This window comes from Sciurus vulgaris (genome assembly GCF_902686455.1).
Source record: "Sciurus vulgaris genome assembly, chromosome: 6".
In the NCBI taxonomy this organism is placed as follows: Eukaryota; Metazoa; Chordata; class Mammalia; order Rodentia; family Sciuridae; genus Sciurus; species Sciurus vulgaris.
In genome coordinates, this window is record NC_136466.1 from 134,523,515 (window position 1) to 134,550,108 (window position 26,594).

General features: G+C 35.9%; 1 protein-coding gene across 10 annotated transcripts in view; it reads right to left on the minus strand.

The window, feature by feature from the left end:
- The window catches only part of NNT (nicotinamide nucleotide transhydrogenase), a 101,481-nt gene that overhangs the window by 43,082 nt on the left and 31,805 nt on the right, over positions 1–26,594 (minus strand). For all 10 annotated transcript variants that reach the window (XR_013764678.1, XM_079145055.1, XM_079145056.1 and 7 more), the window contains 10 exons: positions 17,740–17,873; positions 17,157–17,348; positions 16,275–16,428; positions 13,529–13,690; positions 12,279–12,389; positions 10,896–11,041; positions 9,348–9,543; positions 6,540–6,773; positions 5,270–5,430; positions 2,911–3,090 (listed from right to left, as the gene is read on the minus strand). Coding sequence is in view for 9 of the 10 variants with exons in the window: in XM_079145055.1 (XP_079001181.1) it covers positions 2,911–3,090; positions 5,270–5,430; positions 6,540–6,773; positions 9,348–9,543; positions 10,896–11,041; positions 12,279–12,389; positions 13,529–13,690; positions 16,275–16,428; positions 17,157–17,348; positions 17,740–17,873 (1,670 nt within the window). In the remaining variant the exon portion in view is untranslated. The remainder of the gene's footprint in view (positions 1–2,910; positions 3,091–5,269; positions 5,431–6,539; positions 6,774–9,347; positions 9,544–10,895; positions 11,042–12,278; positions 12,390–13,528; positions 13,691–16,274; positions 16,429–17,156; positions 17,349–17,739; positions 17,874–26,594) is intronic.

Below are 26,594 nucleotides of genomic sequence, written 5' to 3' on the forward strand. Positions count from 1 at the left end.
AATCAGTGAAAGTCAATGAAAAAAATCAGAAATCGGAGAAATTTGGAAGGAAAGAAATTTTCTATCTTCCAAGTCTAAGAATATGGCAAGTTTCTTTATGCTGGTTTCTTTTTGTTTCACGATAACAACTGGGAGTAAGGAGTATGCATTAAAGTAAGCATAACACCCATCACTAGATAAGAGCGCTGAGGAGGAGTCATTGGTGGAGATCAATTTATCAACATCAAAAGGCAACCAAAAGAGCTTCTGCCCTTTAAACATGTAATTGTACTTGTAAAAAAAGGAAACAAAGATGTACAAGGAGAAATACTACAACCAAAAACAAATTATTAAAACAATAATAGATTTGGATAAGTAGCTTATAGTATATGTGTGTTATGATGATGTGTTGATGCTAAAAATTATTAGTTAAAAAATTAATGTTAGAAAATTAAACAATGTGCTAAATAGAATGTATTTAACACGGCACTTGAAAACAATTATAACCTTAAATGTTAACAGTTAATTGATGATAGGAGCTCAAATAATTTTATTTATCCTTTCTGTTTCTTTTAAATTTCCTATATTATACATCTTTTATTTTTATAATTGTATTTTTTTTAAATTAAGGCTACATCTGTCCCCAAATCCAAATTAATACAAACTTGCTTTTATAGAGTATTAAATCTGATCCAATATGATATTTATGAATCCAGATAGCTATAAGAATATCTTATTAGCTATACATATGGTATAGGAATCTTAGAAAATAAAAAAAATATAGTACGGTGATGGCAAATGACATGCTTGTGGCAGATGAAATAGAAAGAAACAGTAGAGCTAAAGAAAGCAGAACAAGAAATATGAACAGCCGGGCACAGTGGTACACTCCTTTAATCCCAGGGGCTCAGGAGACTGAGGCAGGAGGATTACGAGTTCAAAGTCAGCCTCAGCAATTCAGCAAGGCCCTAGGAAACTTAGTGAGACCCTATCTCAAAATAAAAAATTATAAAAGGGCTGTGGATGTGGCTCAGTGGTTAGGTGCCCCTGGGTTCAATATCTGGTACCATAAAAAAGGAAAAGAAAAGAAAGAAAGAAAAAGAAGTATGAAAGGATTTTTTAAAAGAGAGAAAGATAAAAGATTATTTCCAAATAAAGCATAGAAGAATTTTCAGCAAGTGCCTCTTACTACCTTATTCAAGTTCCTATCACAGATGTGTTACCGTATGAATTAATATGGTTACTATAATTAGTAATAATAAAAGAAACTAAATAAAGAAGAAACATATTTTGGAAGGCGTAGTTATAAATTTAAGAAGTTAAAGAAATCATTAAGAAGGAAGGAGGGGCTGGGGAGATAGCTCAGTTGGTAGAGTGCTTGCCTTGCAAGCACAAGGTCCTGAGTTCGATCCCCAGTACCGCCAAAAAAAAAAAAAAAAAAAAAGAAGGAAGGAGAAAAGCAGGAAGGTGCCTAAAATTCAAATTCTCCCACTTAATTTAAAATCAGCTTTCTGGCAAACCTTGTTTAAGTAATAGTGAAAAAATCTGCTGCCCCCTGCTGGTCAAATTCTCCAATCTGACTCAAAGTGGAACTAAGAGTTAAAAGTTCAATTTTAGATAAACTGTATTTCTAATACAATTGAATATGTTTTTTTCTTTAAAAACCTCAAAGATTGACGCTTTTAAAACAGGATACACATGGTAACCTTTCCAAATTCCCTAAATAACTTGGGTAACTTAATTTAAAAAATCTCTTAGCTGGTTTTGAATTTGGGCTATCAAATCCTTTCTTTTACAATATGGCCAAAGAAACAAAAATATTCTTGTTAGAGAAAGATAACCAGGATTTAAATTACAACTAAGAGTTTTCAATTAAAACTTAAGAATAATTCTAAGTTGCAAAATAAGGGGGTTTCTTAATTGTAAAGAAAAAAACAATGAAGGTAGCAGTAGCAGCTCTTGTCTAAATTATTTATCAGTGAAAGGTCACATTCTGATTTCTGCTAATTTCATGCTTGTCTTTTAACAATCATTCATAACAAGTATGTAGAGAATAATACCTATCATTAGAAAAATTTTTCTAGTCAACCTTTAATTATTTGCAGGATATTCTTGCCATTCAAGAAGAAAATCAGAAACTAAAAACAAAGCAAGCAAGTATTCACAGTGTTTTTTGTTTGTTTGTTTGTTTGTTTTTTGTAATCATGTTGTCCATAAAACTTCAAGAGAAGCCCTCTCATAGATGACCTGTGAGAGGGGCAAGGCTTTTAGGAAATATATAAAAGCCTGAAAATTGAGCACACTCTCTCTTCTAAGACAAAAGCTGAAAACAATCAAAGATGTGCTTATATGAAATAAAATTAAAAATCAAACTAAAATGTACAGCATTAGGGAAAAGTTAAATGAACTTTGTATATCGATATGATGGATTAATACAAAGGGTCTTAAAATAAAATTTTAAAAGCATCCTAAAGGTAAAAAGTTAAAAATATGTAAGATTTTTTATTTGAATGAGAAAAAGGCAATAAGATCAGACAAGTGAATACACAGATATGTAATGCACAAAGAAAAAGAATGGAAAAAAATAACCAAAAATCTTTTGTATTTATCTTCAAATGGAGGGCTGGGGAGATAGCTCAGTTGGTAGAGTGCTTGCCTTGCAAGCACAAGGCCCTGGGTTCGATCCCCAGCACCGAAAAAAAAAGACTATCTTCAAATGGAGAGAGCCTTAGAAAATTTTTATCTTTACATTTAATTTCCTAATTCTCCATCGTTGAGCACTTTAAAAACACTTTTTGAAATTTATTTAAATGATACATTTTGATATTTCTGCTGAATATTGAAAGTGACAGATGCTTTTTTACTGCAGATAAATGACCAGCACATCCATATTTCCAGAAGACCGTTCCTTTTGTTTACTCAGGGTCTTACCACACACATGATGTATGACAGAATGGCCCCAGAGGAGCCGATGAGTGCACCCACGATGGTGAGCAGGTTGTTGTTGAGCAGGAAGCCCTCGGCACACAGAGCCCAGCCTGAGTAGCTGTTCAGCACAGTGATGACAACAGGCATGTCGGCACCCCCGATGGCAGCCGTCAGAGTCACACCCTAGGACCAAGACCGAAGCAGAACTCAACTTTCAGAATACTAAAATAAAACCTCTGACATTTAACATCTTGGTTCCTCATCATTCCAGCTTTTCAACTAACAGAGTTCCATACAAGTCCCACTTCTGGTAATGACCAAGTGTCTTCCATCTGACAACTCTCTCATAGATAGAACAGCTGTGAACACTCAGCTGCCCCTTCTACCTCAAAAAAAAAAAAAAAAAAAAAAAAAATCTCTAAATAAAAGTAGTAAGGAAAAGCAGGCAGAAAATGGAGAAGGGGAGGGACTGGGGAATGAACCTGATATATTATGCTGTGTGCCGTATAAATATGTAACAAGAAACTCCGCTATAATTTCATTTAATATGTATAATTATAATGTGCCAATAAAAATATATATAAAGAAATGGAGAGGTCTATACTTGAAAAAAATAAAATACCACTAAGTGAACTGTACAGGTTTTATGGCTTTAGACTAAAGTCAGACCACTGTCAGTAGCAGGTGGAGCAGCTAAAACTAAGATTGTAAGTCCACAGTTTTTCTAGTTGGAAGATCATGAAGATAGGGTTTGTGGTGACTAAGCAGCTGGAAAGTGACAGAGGAAATGCTGCAAAGGAGCAAGCTAGCTGTACTGGGCCCCCAAATCTGGCTGATTTTTAAATTATGCCATTTGTAGGGCAGAGTCCAAGCAATCCTGTTAATGATAAAATAATAGAATGCAGCTACCCCCACCATAAAGAAGCCAGAATATGAAATCTGCAATCCAAGTTAGCTACCTATAAAAACAAATTTAAAAATGATAATCGATACTCTTTAGATGGATATAACAGAAACCAAAGTATGTGTAACACATTGTGGATAATACCCATGAATTTCAAAACCAGGAAAATAAAAATGCTGATAGATTTTTGCTTTTTATTCCTCATTCTCCTGTATTTTTCTTGTTACTGAGTGTATTCGTTTATCACTTATTTAACTCAAAAGCAATTAAAATAAGTACAAAAAAATCATCTTATGAAGATATTCTCATAAGGCAATAAGTACTTTTTAAATCTCAAAAAGTAAGAATTATTGAAGTTTTATAATTCTATACTATTGGTTTGATTTTGAGACTTTAACTTCTTTTGCTTTGTTAGAGTAAAAATATCAGAACTATTTTTCTTCCATTTAAAATATAAATTGTTATTAAAAAAGGCAAAATAAAACAAAAATTGTCACTATAAAAGGCAGACTAAAACTGGAATATAAAGATAGAATTTGAAGTGACAAGTGTTTTAAACTTTCTGTACTGAACATGACCTAATTCTTAGGATCCCACGAAAATAAGTATCATTTGTGTACTATAAATCTTATGTTTCTGAATCAAAGAACCATTAAGTGTTTGATAAGCAATTGCTAAACATCTAACTTTGAACTAGGCACAGTAGCTAGTTTTTTAAAAACCTTAAAATAGGTGGGCAAGGTGGTACACACCTATAACCTAGAGGCTCGGGAGGCTGAGACAGGAGGATCAAAAGTTCAAAGTCAGACTCAGCAAAATCGAGGCACTAAGCAACAGTGAGACCCTGCCTCTAAATAAAATATAAAATAGAGCTGGGCATGTGGCTCAGTGATTGAGTTCAATCCCTGGTACCACCCCCCCAAAAAAATTTTTAAATATAAACCCTGTCTACAAGATATACACCAGATTAGAGGAACATGAGGCAATCAATCAATGAGAATCACAGAATTGCATGTAATATCATCAAATACTGATATAATAAAAATGTCAAAGAGATATAAACAAAAAATAGTCTACATCTTAATAGACTAAATGCAAAAGGCAGGGAGAAAAAGAAGTCCAAACCTGTTATGAAAGGTTGAACCCCCTCACTAAGCGCCCAGGGTTTATTAACTGAATTTTCTTTTATGCGATTATTTAATTTAGTGTCCTACCTTCCAAAGAATGTGAGAGCAACTAACAAGCAGACTAATTGTATAAACCTCAAAGCACTCTTTTGTAGGAATTGTCATACAGGGAACACCCAATAAACAAACTAAAACCCTCAACTTTTTAAAACTCCTATTCACCAACACATAGATCCAATGAGATTCCAGAGCAAGAAAGGTATCACATGTGACAACTTTTAAATGAACAATTAAGTTGAAAGTATGTGCTTGTTCATCTCCAACTTCTTACCATGATAGCAGAGAGAGCTGACACGGAGCCCAGACAGGTAATGCCAGTGGTAAAGCTGGGGTCAACCATAAATGGGATTATTCCACCAGCACTAGCCGCCAGCAAGCCTGCGTTGAGTAAGTGCCTTCCAGGTAGGAGGAGAGGGGCTGATTTCAGGATACCTAGACCAAAGAACATGGTATTAAAATCTCAAATGTGTTGTAAGAAAACCCCTCCACACAAGCACTCAGGTGCATGTCACTTAACCCCAAACTACCAAAATTTAATATTAGAATGACATGGTATCTGAAATATCACTTCATATCACCAGATACGAGACACAAAGCATATTAAAATTATTACATGGAGCAAACCCTAACGGAGACAGGAAAAGTATGGTTCAACTTAACTGTTCTTTTCCCTACTTTGATCACATAATTTCTTTACTCTTTGTCATGAAATCTTAAAAAGTGATTTTTTTTCCCGTATGACCAACACAGAAGTTGTTAAGTGTGGTTTTATTTATTTAAAACTTCAATACAGTCTAGTACATTAGCATTTCTGATTCTATCAACTGAGCCCAAGGGAAAAGGACCTTTGTTTGTTAGTTGTTTCTAAAGACAAAGCCTAAGACAAGAATGTTTTAGGTTTGAAGTTCTTTCATGATTTTTTTAAGTTTCACGGAAGTGTCCTACTTAATGACTTAATTACTGAGAGGCAAACCTGATTTTTAAATCACAAACTAGTTTCCCTAGAGACTCATTTTTTTTCTGAAAACAGCCTCCCTGGATTTTTTTCCACCACTTCCAATTCCATGATGCAGTACAGCAGTAGCAGTTGCTGAGCTACAGCCTAAAATATGTGTTTTCAGAATGAGTACTGTTTACCAATCACATGAACTTACACAAGAAGTTGTTCTCTATTCTGAGAAATATATAAAGTCCATTTGTGTGAATTCCATGTAGAGACATCTCTAACCAAAGATCACAAAGCTATTATTTTGTTCATACGTGTTATCAAATGTCAACTAGTCTCTCTGCACAAATTTCTGTGCACTAATTTCCTCCACTAGCTATCTGCAGAAGAAATAATTCCAAAGCTTTGATATTTGTAAGAATTAATAAAAGGGAGTCATCTTTACGGGGAGAAATAAATCTCTTATATCTTTCCAAGCGCTATCCAAGACTCTTCATCCAACAGTTTCTGCAGAGAAGGTGATTTCGGAAAGTAAATAAACTCACCATACCCTAAACGGTGGACATTTACTTCCACATTATACCGAACTGCTTACCCTGTAACTTCCCATAGGCAACAAGTGACCCGCTAAAGGTGACACCGCCAATATAAGTGCCGAGGTAGGCCACGATCTTGGTGAGATTTGCTGTTGCGTCCATAGCGAAATGTGGGTACTCCACGACATACTCAGCTATGCAAGTCAGCACTGCTGCCAAGCCCACCAAACTGTGGAAAGCAGCAACTAACTGAGGTAAATCGGAAATCTGGATGCGTTTGGCAATTGTCAATCCTGGTGGGAAATGAAGATCAAAGAGAAATTACAACTTGACAGCCTTTGAGATGTAACCACACCGAAGATCAAATGTAAAGGTTTCCATCACTTTCACCAATAAGTATTACCTAGTCACTAATATGGACTAAATATTCTCTACAGGAACTTTACAGAAGGTACAGACATTGTTTTACACGTGTACTCCTTCAAATACCAGGTTTCCTCCAAACATCTAACTAAGGCCCAACTTCAAACAACACAAACATAGCATCAACGCCTGCCTCTTCGAAGAAAGCTTCTTGAGATTACACCAATTAGGTCTCCCAAAATTCTCCCCACTAAATGATTACTCCAGGCCTCTTCTATATAGGTAGTGCTTGCTGCCATGCAGTAAGAAACAGCTGGAATATGGGGACAGGGCATATTCCTGTGGGCGTGTAGTGGCAGGAACAGGTTTTCAGGTAGGTGGGAGGCAGCCAAATCCAAAAGCAAAGAATTGCAAGATTCTGGGCAGAGAATGCCCAAAAGAAGAGACTGAGGGAATTTCATAGCTCTAGGTAGGTAAACTGAAGAAGTGGTGCTCAAAATATTTGCTAAGATCATGTCTACGGGATTTCCTGACATAAGCACAGGTTTTTTTCCTTCAAGTGTTTTTTACAGATTGTCAAGAACTTAAAAAGTTTCCCTAAGGAAGTATAAAAGAAAGCTTAAAGCTAACATCGCACTGGTAAATATTTAACAACCGATTCACCGGGGGTGGGGGTAGCGGTGTACATGTGCAAATAAATACATGAGTTTTTACTGATACAAAGGTATAGAGCATGGGGCTGGGGTTGTAGCTTGGTAGTAGAGCACCTGCCTAGCATGTGTGAGGCACTGGGTTCGATTCTTGGCACCACATGTAAATAAATAAAATAAAGGTCCATTGACAACTAAAAAAAAATTTTAAAGGTATATAGCACACAACTCTCAAATCTCAAATGAGAATTAAATACACAATACTCTTGATTCCAACTTCCACATAGATGAGTGGCTTTCACAGGCTGCTTTTGTTGATTTTTGCTAAATTCTTGTACCTGCAGCCAACCTTGTATTTGCAACTGATGAATGGGCATACCTCCTACTGAAACACTGGCTAATATTTTTGTTTACATTAACAAGTAGGATGAAAGTACAACACTGTATGCTCATGGCACGTATGTGCAAGACGTACGTGAGAACTTGACTCGTTTGCCAATTTGGCAAGGGACTTCCTTGCTGAATCTGACAATAGTTTTCAAACACTGCAAGATGGTTCAATTTTTTGTGCTACTTACAATGCAAGGGCTATTGTCACAACATATTTTAAGCTTAAACTGTCCTATGAATATTTCCATTGCTTTCTTGGGTCTGAACAAAAAATAAAATAATAAATCAAGCCCAGATTGACAAGCATGTGTTTACTTCAATAATATAAATACCTCTACCAACGATAATTTCTACCTGCCAATGTGATGGCACTGAATGTGGGACTTGGAATAAATGTACAATAGTCTACTACCTCACAGTATTTCTGTTATACACATGTAATAGACATAAATAATCCCAAGAGCATGGTTGATAAAGTCAAGTATGTTAGTTACAAAAAAGTATGTTTTTAGTATTGTTACCTCTGCATCTAATATATTTCATTTTAAATTTATGTAATTTAGGTTTTAATAGTGGCTGTGTTTAAAAACTAACTTGTAAAATTCCTGAATATTTAACAATAGTCCAATACACCACTAAACATGATTAACAATGGTTTCTTTGCCCACACATGTAATTTTCAAGTTTTTAACAGATCTAAGAAGTAGAATTTTCTACTGTTATTTAAGAGCAAACCAAAAGATGTGCCTATATATAGTACAAACATAAGTATTCCAGCACCCTATTCTACTATCAGCCATCTAGACAGAGTAAAGAAAAAAAGTACTGAGTACATTCATATTTTTGCCATCTCTTTTGACACAGTTGTCATACTTACTCAATACTGGCATTTTAATGAGAATTATACCAACTGTAATAAATGATAATATTTACTGAGGCAATTTCCATTAAGGCAATTTAATTCCTTCATCAATATGGGCCTCAAACAGAAATATGTATTCAAAAATCAGGCTGCTAATAAAAGGACTTACTCTAACAAAGTACATCTATGAATGCACCATATAATGACACTTCAATAAAAACAAGACATTGCTCCTATAGGTTATAATAAAGATGAAAAATTTCAATTGCTCAGTATTTATACTGTACCTTTTCTATATTTAGACACACAAATACCTACCATTGTATTACAATTGCATACCTATTCAGTACAGTAACATACTGTACAGACTTGTAGACTAGAAGCAATAGCCTATGTATTATATACCGCCCAGGTATACAGGCGGCTAGATTTGTGTAAGTGCACTCTAATGATGTTTGTACCGCAAGGAAAGGATGCATTCCTCAAAAGGTATCCCCATCATTAAGCAATACATAACGGCACACTAAAATCCCTGAGCTGAATACCCTCAAGTATTTGAAGGACAAGAGTGTCCATGAAGGCCAAAGCTTAAAAGTGCTTACCAATGGTACCACCCAAAGCCATCGCTCCAGACATCTGAGCTAATAATTCTGGGTCCGGTTTTAAGCCTCCAAGTGTGGCTGCCAGGCCTCCAGCAACCCCAATCATACCCAATGCATTGCCAAGACGAGCTGTTCCCTGGGTAGAAAGGCCAGCCAGGGCACCAACACAGCACAAACCCGAGCCTAGGTACATGATCTTTTCAAAGGAAAGGGGAGAGAGAGAGATTATTAAAACCTTCAGTCTATTAGCTTAGAGAAGACCTCTCTAGAGGACGCATGATTCTCTAAGGACAAATTAACTTCATATAACAAAGGAATAAATCTGAGCTCTTTTCATATTTTAGTATGTTTTCCTGTTAGGAATATTAGCACATTAAATACTTTAAGTTGTACTTGCAATTATAGCATTATGTAAATTGGTTTCTTCTGGGTTTCATGTCATACACAAATACATATAAAAGTAGATAAATTTAATGGAGTTATTGTTGGATGTGAAAATACTAAACCTGACCAGATGCTACAAAGGAGCCAACCCCTAATGTTGTAAGTGCCAAGAACTGTGCAGAGACTTTACTTACACTGAGGACTTAGTTTCATGAGGCAGACATGAAGAAACAATTATTATCTTTAATTTGCAAAAGAGAAAATCTAAGCTTAAAAAGATTACATGGTTTCTTCAAGGTCAAATAATAAGGGCGAATCTGGAACTTAGACTTGGATCTCCCTGATTCATTGATCTCCCTGACTTCTTAAAAAATATTTTGTTAATTCAACAACTACTGCAAATTAGAAATACAGAAGAAGCCAGGAGAGACGTGATTTTTCTGTCACAGAAGTTGCAATCAGTGACAGTCATTGAAAAGAAATGGAAAATAGTTCAGATCAAAGTTAAGGCTCTATTATATTTATTATATTTTGACTGGGAACTTTCAAAGTTCAACTTGACTATTTCTCTTTTACTATTCAACATTAATTTTTAAATTTTCTTTTTTAAAACTGAATTGGCATGACATTTCTTGGTAACAACATGATTTACAGCATTTATAGAGAAAGAAAGAACACAGGAAAAGTTTAGCAAGGTCCTGAGCAACTTAGCAAGACCCTATCTCAAAATATAAAGTAAAAAGGGTTGATACAGTTCAGTGATAAAGTGTCAAAAAAAAAAAAAAAGAAAGAAAGAAAGAAAGAAATGGACTAATAGTTCTAAATACAAATAAATAACAAAATCTTAATAACAAAAATTTTTCAAGTTAATCACTGATTATTTCATTATAACCTTACAACAACCCAGCCAGGTACATAAAGAAGGTATTAATACCCTCTCAACCTTTTTTTCATGTGAAAATTTTAGGAAAAGACAGGTAAACCCATGTTAGTAGGAAAATCTGTCTGAAGAATCCAGAGTCCTGATACTTAAGGAATGGAGATTACTGTACTTGCTTAGCAGAGTTGTATTTTCTTGAGTTTGAATTTTGGTAATAATAATGTTAAATCTAATAAAGAAGAAAACAGAGTAGTAAAAATGCAAGCATTCAAAGGGCCTCTTACTTGTTCAATGTTATAGCCACTATAAAGAGCAGCTAAATATCCACCCACAAAGGTGCCAGCAGGGAGCAGATACAGGTAATTATATTCTGGGGGATCAGTGGGACGCTTGAACATGTCCAGCATTCTCTGAGTCACCAGAAAGCCACCTTATCGAAAGAAAGGGAAGACAACACAAAAAGAGGATCCCATTGAGCAGAGAGATTTTTTTCAGTGTTAAAATTTTTCTGTTTAAACATATTTTTTCACCTATGTATAAATATAATTTTAAGTAACATTTCAGAATGTCAAAAATAAAAGTCATTCTACTATTCGAGCCAATTTCATTAGCTTGGAAAAAGAGAGAAAAAAAATACATATATTTATGTATATTCAGGAAGAAAACTTGCTATCGAAATGCAAAACCAACTATTTCTGCATGACTAAAAGCAAACAGCCCTTCAAAAAGCTTGGAAATGCAAAAGATCAATGGAAAGTATTTTTTTTTTCTTAATATTAGGCTATTTCACTTGTTAAACTGTAATAAACGATAAAGAAAAACTACCATATGGACAGGCACTAGGTTTCTTGGACACATTAAAGAATTTTAGGGCTGGGGTTGTGGCTCAGTGGTAAAGCGCTCACCTAGCTTGTATAAGGCCCTGGGTTTGATCCTTAGCACCACATAAAATTTTTTTTAAAAAAAAGGTATGATATTCACCTACAACTAAAACAAAGTATTTTTTGAAAAAAAGAATTTTAGTTTCAAAATAGCACCAAATGAGACTCATACATGAATCACGTGTTTAACTTTCAGTTTTTAGGACCAAACACTGGCTGTGGTAATGCAAAAAGACTAAAATGTTACATAAAATTATACTTTTATAGATGTTATGGTGATAGCACTAAGTCAATGTAATCCAAAACTATGCATTCGATAATTTTCCAGTTAACTTGTAGCAAGACATCATTTTGTTTGTTTTGGGAAGTGGGGAGACTCATTCTTTTATCAACAGAGTTTCTAACAATTACAAATGGACAAAATAATTAAGTTTCCTTCACAAAGAGCATTTATAGTCTGAGTGAAGTATTCTTTCATGGTACAGTTAGTTTCTTAAAATCAGAAAGTCCACTTTATTCTGATTGGAATTTGTATCCTATATCTCCATTAAAATAGTACTCTGAGCTGAGCACAGTGGCACACAGCCATAATCCCAGCAACTCAGGAGGCTGAGAAGGGAGGATCAAAAGTTCAAGGACAGCCTCAGCAACTTGGCAAGGCCCCTTCTCAAAAAAAAATAAATAAATAAAAAAGGGCAGAGGATGTGGTTAAGCACCACTGGGTTCAATCCCTGGTACCAAAAAGAAGAAAAAAAAATAGTACTCTGGGTTCTTTCATCATCATACCTGCAATGTTGACTGAGGAGATGAATGTAGCAAGAGCAGCAAGACCCTGAGAAGTTGTGGAAGGATACAAATGTCCCCCCATCAGCGCCAACCCACCAACTGCTGTCAAACCTAGAAAGAAAACATCCATGTAATAATTATAATAATACCTCCAAATCAAATGTCACAGCTGAAGGACCTGTCATACACAGATTCAAAGTTCTCACTACCAAACACCTAGTAGCCTCCCTGTGCCTCCATTCAGATATGAACAATTTTCCTGATGAGGACTATTGACAACACACCTCCACACCTTTCTCACTCAAAGTGCTATCATGGGTAAAATGTTAGCAAAACCTTTCCTCCTTTTGCATTAGAATCTGACCTTCCTTTAACTTTTTTTGCTCTGTCCCCTGACTTATATAAAGCAGTGATTCTACCAGAAAACATTGCTTATGGGAAAGAGTCCACAAGTAGATACCTTGCATCCAGACTGGAGGACTAATTATGAACTATAAATATCAGATGGGGATGCCAAAGCTTTGGGCTTTCCTGAATAAGCTCTTAAAACTGGACATGCTCTCTGCAGAAATCCTGGCAATGTTATAAGAAATGACCATGAAGGGCTGGGAATGTAGTGGGAGGGCGCATGCCTGGTATGTGTGAGGCCCTGGGTTTGATCCCCAGCACCACCAGAAAAGAAAAAAGAAATGACCAAGGGCCCTGTTGCCTGTCCAGTATGGGTATCATTTCCTTATGTCTGAGCCATCACTGGGGATCAAAGAACAGTTCCTGGCCAGCTACATGGATGGCAGCTTGGAACAGAGTGAAGAAATGCTTGATATTCTCTCAACTAGCTGGTTCCTGTCTCCTGTGCTTCACTGTGAACAGATACCATGTGTGACTTATTGTACCCTGCTAGGCTGAATGTCAGGTTGACTCTTGAAGAGCCCCCACAGGATATGGCAACTGATTCTGTAAAACAGTGATTTTCACATTTCACCAATGGAACCCTTTCCTTAAAGGAAATCATAATTGAAAGAAATACTGGACCTGCACTGCTTGAAATGGAAGCAGCCCAAGGGCTGATGCTCTATGACCTTTTACTTTACAACCCCCTACCCTTTGGGAGTTGTGAGTCACCTTAACAACCACCTCTGATACCAAGTGAAACAATTTGAAAACACAGACTTTATAAACCTCATGGAAAGTACTACTTGAACTAAGAAGACTTTGAAAACCTAAGATGAAGCAACGCATGAAGAACAAACCTGAGATTGCATTAGTCACAGACATCAGTGGTGAGTGGAGAGCAGGGGTTACCCCCCAGACAGTGTGGTACCCCACGATGCCAGCCAAGCCAAAAGTAGTCACCATCTGAGAAAAGGCTAGATTGGGAGCCACAAGACCCAAACCCAGCATCCCAGTGAGACCTACAGAAAGAAAGTAAAGAATGTGAGATGACTTCCCATTATCTTAGTAAGATTAAAAGCACACACACACCTCCACACACAGAAACACGTGAAGAGTCAGTGTCTTAAATTCCACTCCCTTGCCAATAATGAGCAAATTTTCTAGGTATTTGGCACCTGAGAAGTAGGGGAGAGAGGAAGATATTATGGACAAAACCCAACTTTCTGACCACTCCTTCCCCCAAATAAATTGTAAAGATCTAGTAGTATTTATGAGTCACCTTAATAACAATTTGCACATTTTCCTCTGCAAAGCTTTGTCCTCTTCCCCGTTTCATCTTTCATTGACAATGCCACATGTATTTATACAAACATTTTTATTCCAGAATTATAGGCCTACAGAAGAGCTACAAAGCATTTTCTACTTGGGCAAGACATAACCTTTATAAGACAGGACTTTTATGAGGCCAATTTTATGTCACTCTCAGATTTGGCCAAGGAAGAGAGGTTTTAAAAGAGTAGGAAGGATTTCATTCACTCCAGCACCTCCCCAAAACATATGGCTTCCACCCACCCGGGACAGAAGTTTTGCAATTGCTCCCGAATCTGGACTGGAGTGCTGGCCTGGGCAGTCAGCTCCAGCCTCAACACCAAGTCAGCAAACAGGATTTTACAAAGAAAAGGAAAAAAATACGATTAAATTAAGAATGTGCAGAATACAAACAGTCAGCTCTGAACATACATCTTTAATTAGCGCCTTCCTTAATAGCAAACATGTGGATTGCTGCTCTGCAGCAGGAGAAAGGGTTACCTAGTGGTCAATGAAAACAGAACAACAGTCCATTCCCAGGGAGCTGGAATTTTAACTTTCTTGAATAAGGAACCTCTCTCTCTTCTTTGCTATTAGGGTCTAAGTGGCATAGCTGGAACATCTACAAATTGACATTAATTTTACTTTAAGTCATTCAATAAGACTGAAGGTTTATGTTTTTCTAACCACATACAATATTTCCAAGGTTCTAATGCATGGCCAGTTAATCATCTGGAAGAAAGTCAGATAAAATGTTTGGCCTTCCAGTTAAAAATCAGAGAGTTGTTTAGGGTTGTAGTTAATCATATGTTTTCTTAAGTCAGACTGCCTGGTTCAAATCCTCACTCTGCTGTTCTCCAGCTGTGTGATCTAAAGCAAGTGGCCTAAGTTCTCTGTGCTTTGGTGTCTTCATTCATAAAATTAGTAACCCTGTCTTCATCTGCAAAAGAATATAATAATATGCCCACCTTACTGAATTTTTGTAAGGAATAAAATTAGCTAAGGCACATGAAATATTTAGCACAATCCCTAGCACTCATTAAATGATAATTCTTATAACCACATTAGTCAGGAGAGACTGAATTATCATAATCCATAGTCTTTTGTTTGGGGCATCAAAGAGACACACAAAGATCAAACATTTAATAGTCTAGCAAAAAGCAATATACCTTGACTCAATAAATATAACCAAAACCTAGAAAAATAAAATTGCATGTGCCTTCCTATCATTTACTTAGGAATCTCAAAGATAAATGGAAATTTACAATCCTACTCAGAAAACACTCCACGTATGATACAATAATCTAGTTTCTTTTTTTTTTTTTTTTGACAAGTGAGTGCAAGTAGGGACACTGCCCTATCTTCTCTCAATGGTCACCACCAGAAGCTTTCCCCTCATTTTGCTGAACGGAGCTCTTTAATCAAGGAGAGTTACACACTTAGCTTTAGAACATCTGGGCTCACATGGGAATTTGGATAATGCTGAGGTTACAAGAATCCTGTGTGCCTGGTGCTGGTCCTTAGTTCTTTATAGTTTGCTTTTATTTTTATTTTGGTTCTAAATAGATCTAAACATTTTTAATTTGTTCTGTGAAAGAGAAACCAATTTTAAGTCAAATACCCAGATTTCAGTTTCTAACAATGCATAGTCATAATGAATATTTATTACTATTTTACAATAATACTTTCAGGTTTTCAAAAAGATGAATTTAAAAACAAAAAACTTATGTTAAATTATAAACAAAGAGATCAAAATCAAAATGGTGAATTTTTACTAGGTGAGTAACTTAGACTATTAGTCAAATATCCAAGGGCTATATAATTGCAATGTTTATTCTTTAAGGCAAACATTTGGTTCCCCAGTCTTAGCCAACTACTCAGATAATCATAGCAGGTGTTTTACAAAAGCACAAAACACCTCCATTCACCTCCATTTACACATACTTAACACCAGCACAATCTGATATCATCACTACTTGACATAGTCAATGTAGATAGAAATATCAATGACTACATTTAAAATTTTCTATAAAAGGAAATGTGTTCATAGCCTGGGTGTTATTTCACATGGCTGCTCTCCAGGATTCAGCATACAGCTTGTCTTTCTGGAATGGCTGTTCAGTCCCATGGAGGTGGGACAAGCAGTGTGTCAATAAAAAGTCAAGTCTATTGGGCCCAATTACAAATGGAATCCAAAGAAGAACAACACCACTGCATTTACCAAGTGTGACAATTAAGACATTACATATAAAATGAACACAATCAGGTCTCGGTCCTGGTAGCCAGTATCCTCACCTGCTGTGTAGGCAGAAGCTGTGGCCATGGTCCTCCTGAACGGTGTAACAGTAGCTGCTTTTTCAGCTTCTAGCTCGGCCACTGTCTTCTGTTTCACTGGGGCACCTTGAGGAATATTTTTTGGTGTAGGAGCAGGGAAAATCACTTCACCATCCTAAGAGAGATTAGAAAATAGCATTATTTTAAAAAGTCAAACTGATATTTCAAACATCACTTACAAAAGATAGCCTACTATTTAAAAAAACTAGTCTATATATAATTTAATATATTATAAATTCACATAATTTATAACATGTGTACACAAATATTTAATGTGTAATCTATAATTTGTGTCTGGAACATACATAGAAATACAGATCAAACCCAAAAAAGCAGGCCGATCAGGAGAACATTTAATTATTATTTTATTCAATTCGTTTGTTTCTGGTTTTCAAATGCAAAGAATATTTTCAGTGAGTTCTGTATATGAGTCTTTGAAATATTTTTCTTTAAATCATTCTTCATTTTTAAACAATTTTATTGTTTATTTTATAAACCTGGTGTGTCAGTATTTCACTAGAATATAACTATATTTGATAACATGATTCTTTCCTGAACAAAAGTTCTAAAATGAATTTACATTTAAAAAAAAACAGGAAGGGCCAGGAGTGGTGGTGCACATCTGTTATGTCAGTGACTAGGGAGCCTGAGGCAAGAGAATTGCCAAGTTCAATGCCAGCCTGGCAACTTGGAAAGACTCTGACTCAAAATAAAATAATAATAAGGGCTGGGATGCAGCTCAGTGGTACAGCCCCTGGATACAACCACTAATACTACAAAATAAAAACTTAAAAAAAAAAAAAAAAAAAAAAAAAGCCCACAGGAAGAAATCTCTTTACTTACCTTCATCACTACAGTTCCTCGAATGACATGACCCATTGTACCAAAGTCAAAGTCATCTTTCACTTCAAAATAAAAATTATCTTTGTCAGGGCTGATGGCCTTCAGGAGCTTGGTGATGTTGTTAGAATACAGAGTGCTGGCCTGCGTGGCCATTCGGCTGGGAAGGTCTGTGTAGCCTATATGAGTGACTCCCTAAACGAAAAAGCATACAAAGAGATATATCACCTTAAGCTCACAGCCCTTCAAGAACAATTCTCACTCACAGTCAATACTAAGTTTAAAAATTATATAACTTTTGTACATATACATACATTTTCTCAAACGTAAGTACAAATTTCAAAAGGAGCTTTAACTGCACCTCTTTTTAATTTTAAGAAGTTTCAGGCCTCAATTTTTCCAAACATTTAAAGGAATAAACATCCCCCTCAGAGGAAACTAGGATGTAGCTCAGTGACAGAGCACCTCCCCAGCATGTGTAAGGTCATGGATTCTATTCCCAGCACTGCAAAAAAAGACAAACCCTCACAAATTAGTAAAGATAGCAGCATTCATTCACAGGCAGGAAAATGCTTTTTTGCTATACCTTATGAATATAAAGTTCTCCTGGCTTTGTGGTTTCAAAGTTTCCGCCAGCCTCTGCAGCTAGATCCACAACAACTGAACCTTCCTTCATTGACTCGATCATTTCTTTACTAAATAAAACAGGAGCTTTTTTACCTAATAAAATTAAAGAAATCAGTACAAATTATCACCCCAAAAAGCTTTGTATTCTAATTATTAAGGAATCTCTCAACACTCAGGAATTTAACATCTATAATTTTAACTCTTTCCAAGATAGTCCCAAAAACCATAAGTAATGGGTGAGATAGATCATTCTCTTCAAGAAAAAATATGAATGTGGGCTATAAGGTCAGTGTACAGGACGGAGCCATTCAGCTGGCGAGTGAGTCTTGTCACCTGCTCAGCATGGAAATCTCAACCAACTGAATTATATACCAATATAATAAGCCCATAATATAATATAATAAGCCAATCTTCCCAACTGGCTTATATACCCAGAGAGAAACAATTTGCTTTTTTTTTTAAAAAGCATAATAATAAGCCATTACAGAAACTATCTTCAGCCAAATTAAGCAATTCATAAAAGTCACAAATGTCAAGAGTATAGTTGGTACTGCTTTATAAACTATGAAATAGAATATTTCCACACATCTTAAATATCACCAGATTTCCCAACACATTGTATTAATCTACCTTAATTTAACAAGGATAAATTCTAGGAGAGACCAGAAAGTGCCTTGAAATCAAAACAATGCAATTTCAAAGTTTAAGAGATCACTCATACATGTTTACTCCCACCCAACAACTACTGATTTCATGCCTGGGGAGAGTCAAGCCCCATCTATGCCTGGTGCTGGGAACACAGAGGTGGATTAACAGAAGCAGTACCTGTTTTCATGGTGCACCTTCACAGTGTATTTTTAAGAAGGTCACTATTTATTTTTAAGAAAATAAATTCTTAAACATTAGGATTTTTCAAGCTCATGCTGTCAGCATATTAGCATATTCACACTTCATAAAATAAAACAAATCCCTAAACCAAAAGAAAAAGGAAATAAACTTGTAAGATGGTGGGATGGAAGTATTAATAGCCTAATTATCTTCACCTCTTTTTTTGAAAGTTTTCAATTCTACATTTAGGCTTTTAGAAAATCTTTGTTGATTTTATAAGTAGAAATCAATTAAAATTTGTGTTACGATCATCTAATTTTCAATCCACTTGACCGGTATACTTATGATTCAAAAAGAAAAATAATACTCATTCGTAGCACATGTGAAAAAAGTCTGTGAAGATACAAGTGTTTATGTGGTACCTCCTTTCTGCTACAAACTTCACACTGTCAAGATCAAGTTCAAATCCTGAGACTCTCCTTAGAAGGCCTTCCTGGGCTGAGATCCTCTTCTAGTGTGCCCTCTCATTACTGCCATTGGACCTTTAACCCCAGCCACACTCGGCTGGCTGTCACATGATTTTTTGGATAATCTCTCTGGTTCTCTCTTCTGAGTAGCCACAGATACAAGAATCAAGAGACATTTTTCCCAAAAGACAATGCCCTGAAGTCCTGGTAGTTTCATAACTTCTCAAAATTCCCTGAAAGTATTCCTTCCCCCTACCTCCCCACATAGTCTAGCAAAGCATCCTTAAATGTTTGACTAAATTGTACTCAATCATGAGAATTTCAGGATGCAAACCACATACATCAAGGGCTCTTCCCATAATAAAGGTCATGCTGCTCAGCTCTCCACTGAAAGACAGCACCAATCATCCAGTAGCAGCATCCTCATAATGAAGTCAACCCAAAGTGCTCACCTGTACTCTCCAGGTATGTGCTGTCATTACCATCCCCACACTCTCATCCAGAGCCTCTTCTCTACTCTCCAATCTCCTGTTTGTTAGAGATTTTTCTCCCATCTTACTTGTACCCTCACCCTTTATACCTAAAATGACCCTTTGAATTCAGGTCTATCCCTCTGATTTGACTGAACAGAGTTTGAGGCTACCAATCTCACAAATTCTTGGCATCTAATTTCTCCTGCCCTAGAAATTCTGGATTCCTTCTTCCTTTCTGAGACACCAATAGCCAAGATTAGTCCCTGGACTGCAATGCTACCACTTTGCAAGATATCAAGTGGCCAAACCAGTTAGGTAGGATCCCTTATTAAACCTGCTCAAACCTGCTCAAAACCACTGTGCAATAGCTGACGCAGTCTTAAAAAACACATACACATATGTGCATCTTAGAGATAACAGGTGTTCTGTCCATATTATTTCTCCAAAACTCAATCACTTTTGAAACAACAGCATACTCTTTCATGCTGAGTGATTATTTAGCATAAAGACTGGTGGGGATCACCAGAATAATTTAAAAATCTACTTCAGTTGGAAAGGAATATTTAAAGATATGTAATTATGATAAGTAAAAAACACATAACAAAGTGGTATATGCGTATACACATGTATATTTCAGTGTTTTGTGTGTGTGTATTCCATATACTATATAGATAGACTGTGGTAAATTCTGTCAAATAGCATTTAACAATATCATGGTATATTTGAGTGAGGAGACTAACATTTTTTTCTCTGTACTCTTCCTTATCTCTCAAATGTTCTAATTTTAAAATTAAGAAATCTTAATAAGGGCTACAGGGAATACAGTGATAAATCTAACAGTGCAGCTGTGCGTAAGCACTCACATATGAAGCAATTTTTTTTAATTCTGGAAAAAGTGCAGAAATGAAAATTAAAAACAGAAGGGGAAAAAAGAGAGCCAAAAGAGAAGCAGGGTAGTAAATAAAAATTCCAAATGAGCAAATCCTCAAAAGAATAGGTCAAGAGAAAGACTGAGAAGACAATTTCAAAATGCTATCTTACTCTAATAGCCTAATATGATAAAAGTTAATGCTGATAAATGTGGCATCACAAAATGGAAAGAACAAATGGGATAAATTGATAAGTTAGGTTTTGGAGGAAAAAAAATCTACCCAAATATAATATATTTTTACTAGGTAGGTCAGAATTAACTAAGAGAACCAACCCCCCCCCAAAAAAAAACTCTCTAATTTGTGAATACAGAAACTACTTCATAAATTTAAAGCAATGAGGAAAATTACAAAGAAGAGCATCAATAGATTTAAATTTGAAAAATGTACATATTATAATCTTCAAAAATCAAATGACAAAAATTAGTCTAATAAAAAGCTCACAGAAATTTAAGTAAAAACAAAATGCTAAAACCCTGATAGATAAATGACCAATAAATATAAATGGTCAATTTTTTTAAAAAGGGAACAAACAAATGAAAAAAATATGGTCTACTGCAGTCAAATCAAAGAAATATGGGTAAAAAGTGAGAAACTACTTTTTTTGGCCTCTAAGACTAGCAGAGTTAAAAATCATAATATTTAATGTTGTGATAAAACAATTAACTAGAAAACCTACTGATGACATTATGAACTACACAGTCTTTCAAAAATCAGCTTATAAAGTGTGTATCAACTGGCCAAAAACATTGATATCCAGTGATGCTTCTTTTAACATCTAATTAATCCTTGGGAAAGTAAGTAAAAATGCAGACACATGAGTTAGGCAGAAATAAATGTTATAAGAACATTTTTTTAATTGGCAAAAGCTGGAAATAAACTAAAAGTCCAACATTGGGGGGAAATTAAATAAAATATAGTACATTCCCAATATGAAAAATCTACAAAACCATCAAAATACATTGACAAGGGTTCTTAATGATATATCATATGGCAGCAAATGGAAAGTTTGCAATTGTAAATGAGGAAAAAGATATAGTACACCTTGATCTTAACATTATAAAAATGCACTGAAAAAATGCAGAAAGGAAATGGTAAAATGTGAAGTATTTCTCACTAAGTAGAAGGATCACTTAAAATTCTTTATTTCCTTTTTTCTAGTTATTTCTTATTTCCTATTTTCTATTTTTTACTTCATTGCCTCTCTAACAAAAGCCACATACCATTTTAATAAAAAAGTATTTCCACATAATCACAACCACATTCTCCTTTAATTAGAGAAGGTGGTTTAAGATTTGGTCCTAGGAGAATTAGAATAACTTTGAAAAAGCACCAGATCAAACATCTTTACTCACTAACTGAAAAGGCTTCATGCAAAATCACCTACCCTCCCTACTATGGCAAAATCCTAAATGTGTAGTTAGGACAGTCTATCAAAGAGCATACCAAAACACTTATAAAAGGGGCTGGGGGTATAGCTCTGTGGTAGAGCACTTGCCTGTCCTGCACTGGGCAATGAGTTTAATCCCCAGCACAACCACATAAAAAGCATATACATATATATATATATATATATATAGAGAGAGAGAGAGAGAGAGAGAGAGAGAGAGAGACAGAGAGACAGAGACAGAGACAGAGACAAAGATGGAGAACAGGAGGTGTGGACAGATTGTTTATAATGTATAACATAGGGGAAAAATACAACCAATGTTTCCTGCAAAATCTTCCAAATACACAGTCTGGTGAGGGTCCTACAAATAAGGATAAAAGAAAAATGCACATATTAAGTATTTTAAGACTTAACTGCAGAAGAGTTAATAAAAGAACACAGATGAAAGATATTTTCTTTTATGAAGGCACCATTGGGATTTTCTCTTTTGAAGTTCATTTCTATTAAATTTATCATTTATCTGCAAAAGATAGAATATACAAAAAGGCCAGGACTATCACATTTCCTAACATTACCCCTCTTTTAAAAATCACTTTGATAAAAAAAATTAAGAAAGAAATTTTTAAATATTTCCTGGCACAATCAAACTGGGTGAAAGATGTGACATGATGTCCAACATTATGAAATATTGCTTGCTCCTTTCTGGTTCATGGACATTAAGTTCCTCTGGTGAAGTTACTCAGTTCCTTCCCATTTGGAAGTTATTTCCATACTTTTTGCCAAGACAATGGCAGGACATCAAGCACTCACAGTCATCATTCAAGTAGTCATTCATTCATTGACTCAATTTGTAATTATGTAGTGACTCCCATGTGTAGACTAAGGAAACTTTTACTTATAACACTGAGGTCTAATTTTTTTTTTTTTTTTTTTTGGTCATGGATAAACCTAGCTGAAAGAGGTTGCATTCAAAGGTTAGTCAACAGTTAACATTACTAGAAAGGCTGGGTACGTAAAGCACCTATCTGAAATTTTTAATCACAGACTTTCCCAATTGGCCAGTCAGTATTTGGGGTGAACAGGAGTACTATAGGATACCGGAAGACCTCCTGGAACCTCAGTGTGTACCATGCATTGACTCCAGACTTTTTTTTTTTTGGGGGGGGGGGGTTGCTAGGGATCGAACCCAGGGCCTTGTGCTTACAAGGCAAGCACTCTACCGACTGAGCTATCTCCCCAGCCCCCAACTCCAGACTTTTTAAAGGTTTCACGAATGTGCATTGTTTCTTGATGTATGCACAAATAAATTCACTATTAAATGTTACTGAATTTATAGTATATTTTCATAATCATATTTCTCAACAAATTTATACTGATATAATTTTAAAAGAATTAAAATTTGGAATTGCTAGAAAAATACTAATTTCTAAAAACAGCTTCAACAACTTATTGCTATGTAGCAAAAGAATATATCATTGACTTCTCAACAACACTAAGTTCAAAAAGAGTGATGTACCTAAATGCCAAAAACTAAAGATTTACTGGAAAAAAAAATTTGTAATATACCTCTCTCAATAAAACAGGTCTAACATGATCATCTGAAATCAATAAATTCTCAGACTCTATCTTATTGGGAAAAGAATCAAGCCATGGCAGACAACTTCAATCACACTAAAATGAAAAAAATATTAAGAAGAAACCACTAAAAATATTAAGATCAAAAAGACACCAAGATGAAATGGTTTACCACAAAATTTTATAATGACTCCAAAGAGCATTTAGCATTATTTACTGGAATTATTCAATGGCGTGTAATCATGGGGAAATTCTTCACTTCCTGGCCTGTGAAGCATCAAATTAGACAGAGGCTCAAGAAAAACTCTCTGCTTTAACTGAACATGATATACCTAACTCCATATTAGCAAATAGATTAGCAAGACAAATTATAGAATGTATTTATCCAAACTAAAATAGATTTCTCATGAACAAGTATTAGACAGGATAGTTCTTAATGTGGTGTCGTACTATATATTGATGAAATGTAAAATTGAGCAGGTAAAGAAAATCAACCTGAACTTCAGTGTTTACATAGCTTAGAATTTCATTATAACAACACAGTATCTACCCACACCCATTTACTCCTTTTGTCCCCACTCTGATTCCTTTTCCTCCACACAGTCCATGAGCTTCAGGAAGAGTGGCCTCTGAAACCACTTCAGCAGCAAACTGGCTGGCCTAAGGGTAACCACATCCCCTTACTGGTGACAGGCGCAGAGATCCAGGTGTAACCTCATAGCTCTGCATACTTGAACTGGTGCAAAAATGGGCACATAATTCAATTAAGGCAAATAAGAACAAGAGAAAGTTTGCTAAGGGCTTCTGAATAGATTTCCGGCCTTCTTACAAGGGATAAAAGGGAGCCATGAGAAGCAGCTTGTCTCGTTCCCTGGATATTGTGTGGAACAAACTGGAGTCCTGAAGCTGCTGCTGCCTTCTACATTCCACTGAGGACAAGGTCAACTCAAAGAGTAGGACAAAGCTGAACGAGCACAAATGAGCATACCCAGAGTTCTCCTGACCAAAAACACTGCTCCACAGGCACAACTGAACTTTTTCCTGTTAACATGAACCAAGAAATCTGCTTTCTTGAGGCAGATCATGTTGGAATTTTGCTTCTGGTAGCCAAAGGCACTGTAACTGATCTATACCAAAGGTTCATATGAAATTTCAAGATCTTGGATGAAGTTTAAAATATTGGATCTTGAGCTTTAAAAAAAAAAAAAAGTCAGAGGTAAAGACATAATTTTATACAAATGTGTACATATGAGAAAAAAATAAATGGATGTGGCAAGAAATTACTGAATATCTGAACATCTGATCCACAGACCCATTATTTAGCACATCTTTCAGCCAGCTCCAAGGTGGGGTGAAATACAGATGTGCCATCTCCATCACTGTAAAGAGGCTATGGACAGATGTGCTCATGAACATGAGGAGATTCCAACCCAGGCCTAAATAGCTAAGCAAAGTGCCTCACGTGTGAGCTCTACCCCTAGAACTAGAGAACAACTTTTTCTGCACAATCAATTATTTCTTTGCAGAAACAAAGAGAATGTTAGGTTGGCAAATAGTTGGCTTTTATAAATGGGATTCTTGAAGATGTTTCTCTATATAATACTATACTCACAAAATATGACTCCATCAACAGCATCTTTTAAGAGATTGGGGAAGTCTCTAAATATCTGTTTAAAGAAGAAACCTATAAACAAGCTTCTGTCTCACAATTAAGGAACATGTATATAACAATTTTTCAATTATTATCTTAATAACTGATCTCACACAGCTACAAAATTCCATCTATATAAAAACCAAAGGAATCAAAATTTCATCATGACTTCATAACATATAGGAACAGGAAAATAATCTGCCAAACTTAGAAGGCATCACAAAGAAGGCATTCGGATAAGGAAATACGATATTCTTATAGAATCTATGAGATTCTTTGTGTTCCTTCCACATATTTAATGTATGGATGTACATTAGCTACCAACATCCCTTGAAAACTGAGGCAATGAATATATAGTACAAATTTCGATTTTATTGTTCTGTTAATATAAAATAATTAAAAGGCTTTTTTAAAAATAGAGCTTTATTGGGGCTGGGGAGATAGCTCAGCTGGTAGAGTGCTTGCCTCACAAGCACAAGGCGCTGAGTTCGATTCCCAGTACTGCAAGAAAAAAAAAAAAAATAGAGCATTATTTATTTTCCTTCCCATATCTTTCAATTTAGGTAACAATGAGGTTAACTGGCAAAAGTGCCTCAAAAAATGATTATCTTCAAGCCAGGTGCAGTGAAGCACACCTGTAATCCCAGCAATTTGGGAGGCAGAACCAGGAGAATCACAAGGCCAGCATGGGAACTTAGTGAGACCCTGTCTCAAAACAAAATTTTAAAAAGGATGGGGATATAGCTCAGTGGTACAGCATCCCTGTGTTCAATCCCTACTATAAAAAGAAAAAAAAAGAGTATCTTCAGAAAATTCAGATAAAAAGCAGTTAAGTCATGCTTCTCCCCAAGGAATCCAGTGCCAAACTGCCACCTAATACATGCTGGTATTGATACCGCCGTTTACCGGTGACGAGTTCTGCTCCTTCTAATGTTGAAGATTGAACACTAGAGAAGCACGCCAAGGCAAGCATATTAAGCAGGTTTTATTTAAAGCTAATAATACAGACTTCTCCTGGCAGGGAGAAGGGGGCCATGGCTGATGTTCTAAAGTCCCAAGAAGTGAGCGCACCCTACATCTTTTATAGGTTAAATTCTCTTTTGTTCTCCAGTTCTCTCCCCCCTTATCTCTCCTTCCTGCCTACGTGACTAGGCCTGGTTTTGCATTAAGTGAAAAGCCATGGGCAGGGGGAGGGCCAAGGTGATTCAGGCAGGCAAGGGCCCAGGGGGCATTAATTAGCAGCTCTTGGCTTGCAGTTCTTGATAAAGGCAGGTAAATTTGGTAATCAATGGGCTCCGGAGATCCTTGACATTCCATTCTTCCAGGGGCAGTCTCCAACTTCCAGAGGCAGATGATTTTATGGCCATTTCCCCGATTTGACCCGATCCCCTATTTCTACACTAACTACCTGTTCCCAATTCTGGCTTCAGTATGTAACCTCAGGAGGAGACCCATCATCTTCAAGTTTCCACATAATCCTTGAAAAAGTACGGACTTTCAT